At 39.3% G+C, this 2,309-nt stretch overlaps 1 protein-coding gene across 1 annotated transcript; it reads left to right on the forward strand.

The window, feature by feature from the left end:
- The first annotated feature begins 516 nt into the window (after positions 1–516).
- LOC102819881 (olfactory receptor 8S1-like) lies at positions 517–1,455 on the forward strand. Its single transcript, XM_006877721.1, has one exon. It carries the CDS (start codon positions 517–519, stop codon positions 1,453–1,455), a length of 939 nt encoding a protein of 312 aa, XP_006877783.1.
- Positions 1,456–2,309: the final 854 nt, after the last annotated feature.

The following is a 2,309-nucleotide window of genomic DNA, read 5'->3' on the forward strand; positions in this document are numbered from 1 at the left end:
TAGGGTTTTCGATGGCTGATTTTCAGAAGCACATCTTCAGGACCATCTAATCTGAAAGCTGTGCACTTTCATAGCAACATGAAAGCGTCCTTTGGCAGACAGATGCTGACCATGCATGAGGTACATTGGTGAGGAATCAAATCAGTTGTCCAAATGGAGGCAAGAAATCAACCAGTTAACAGTTTTGCTCAGTTTTTCTCAATATAAGTCATTACTGATATCTCTTTAAGTCGCAGTTTGATCTCCCTTTGCACCAATTGCAAGGTTTTACACTGTTTTGTCTTTATATGTTTGTCCTCTAATGAACAGGAATCATTTTAAGACTGGACCATATGTCATTCATCATTATGTTCTAAGTGACTAGCAGAAAACCTAGCCCATAGTAGAAATTTAAAATGTTTACTGAATAATAATGATAGGAGAAGAAAATCAATGCAATGAGACAATTGCTTGAGGAATGGAAGAATGTTGAATGTCATGCTTTTCAATATAATTTCTTGGATACAGCCTTTGTAAATGGTGTTGAGGAATCACAGCACAATCACTGACTTCATTCTGCTTGGACTTTCTGATGACCCTCATGTTCAGCCTCTCTTCTTCATGCTGTTTCTGATGGTTTATCTCCTGACCATAATGGGGAACCTCATGATGCTACTGTTGATCAGGGCAGACTCCCACCTCCACACCTCCATGTATTTTTTCCTGGGTCACCTCTCTTTTCTGGATCTTTGCATTTCTTCTGTCACTGTGCCTAAGCTACTGGAGAATCTCCTCTCAAAGACAAAAACCATCTCAGTAAGGAGCTGTGTGGCTCAAAGCTTCTTCGTGTTTCTCACTGGAGGGATTGAGGGCCTTCTGCTTTCAGTGATGGCCTATGACCGCTATGCTGCCATCTGCCACCCTCTGCGCTATGGACAGATCATGAGTAAACAGCTGTGTATGCAACTTGTGTGGGGTTCCTGGAGCTTGGGTTTTCTGGATGCACTCATCAATATCCTGCTAACTTTAAACCTGGTGTTCTGTGACACCCCAATCATCCACCATTTCAGCTGTGAGTTACCCACTATCCTTGCTCTTTCCTGCTCTGATATTTCCAGGAACATCACAGTTTTCCTTTGTTCCAGTGTCTTTCATGCACTTACAACCTTTTTATTGATTTTTATTTCATACAGCCGCATTATCTCCACCATTCTGAGCATCAATTCTACCACAGGCAGTAGCAAGGCCTTCTCCACCTGCTCCTCCCACCTCACTACAGTGAGCTTATTCTATGGTTCAGCTTTACTACGCTACCTCATACCAACCTCAGGCTCACCCCTGGAGCTGATTTTCTCTGTGCAGTACAGTGTGATCACTCCCATGCTGAATCCCCTCATCTATAGCCTGAAAAACAACAATGTAAAGGCAGCTCTAAGAAGAACTTTGGGAAAGCATTTGAAACATATCAGAGGCTGAAACAAAAACAAGAGGATGGTGGAGAACTGGGATAAATTGCGTACACCAAGTCATTAGCTGAATTTAGAGTAAGGTGTAAATGCAGTCCTAGTGTGGCACTGTGGCTTAATGCACTGGACCATAAGATAGGTTTGAACTGCAGGGTCACTGGTTCAAACTCAACAGCTGCTCATCAGAAACCCTATTCAGGGTCGCTATGAGTCAGAAACAACTGGAAGGCATTTATAACAACAACAACAACAGAGTAAGGAGTACTCCTGAATACCTACAATATCTGTTCCTGAAAGCTAAATTGGAAGTATATGAGAAAATATCATCAATTTATTATAGGGAGATAGTTCACTTGATTTAAGATATTAAATAATCATGTTTATGTAAAATATTTTATTTTGAGCATACTGATTTACTTTTCTTTCATTCTAAAATATTTACTCAGGGTTTACATTTATTAAAATCATTACTGTCATGAATCCATTCTTATTTTCAATTAATTTTGGGAAAGCCTTAAAAATCACTAACTTGATAAGAATATGGAGTCCTGATAGGAAGAGATGGAACAACTGTCTCTGTGCCATAGACTAGAAGAACTAGATGGAACATGCTGATCAAAGATTATTTTATAGAAGAATCCTGAATAAAAGAGGGAAAATGCACAACAGAGTTTCTAATTTTTATTGAAGCCAGACTTTGTAAGGCCTCTGAGGATGGATGAATCCCCAAAACTGAGATGATCTTTATACTTTCAACCAAAAATATTCTGTGAAATCTTTAAATGAAAGCAAAGCAACAACAAAGGAAACATTTAGACTAATTAGCTTAGAATGCCAGTCATAATCATCTTGCTCTTTTAGAGA

This window comes from Chrysochloris asiatica, unplaced genomic scaffold, assembly GCF_000296735.1.
Source record: "Chrysochloris asiatica unplaced genomic scaffold, ChrAsi1.0 scaffold00568, whole genome shotgun sequence".
Taxonomy (NCBI): domain Eukaryota; kingdom Metazoa; phylum Chordata; class Mammalia; order Afrosoricida; family Chrysochloridae; genus Chrysochloris; species Chrysochloris asiatica.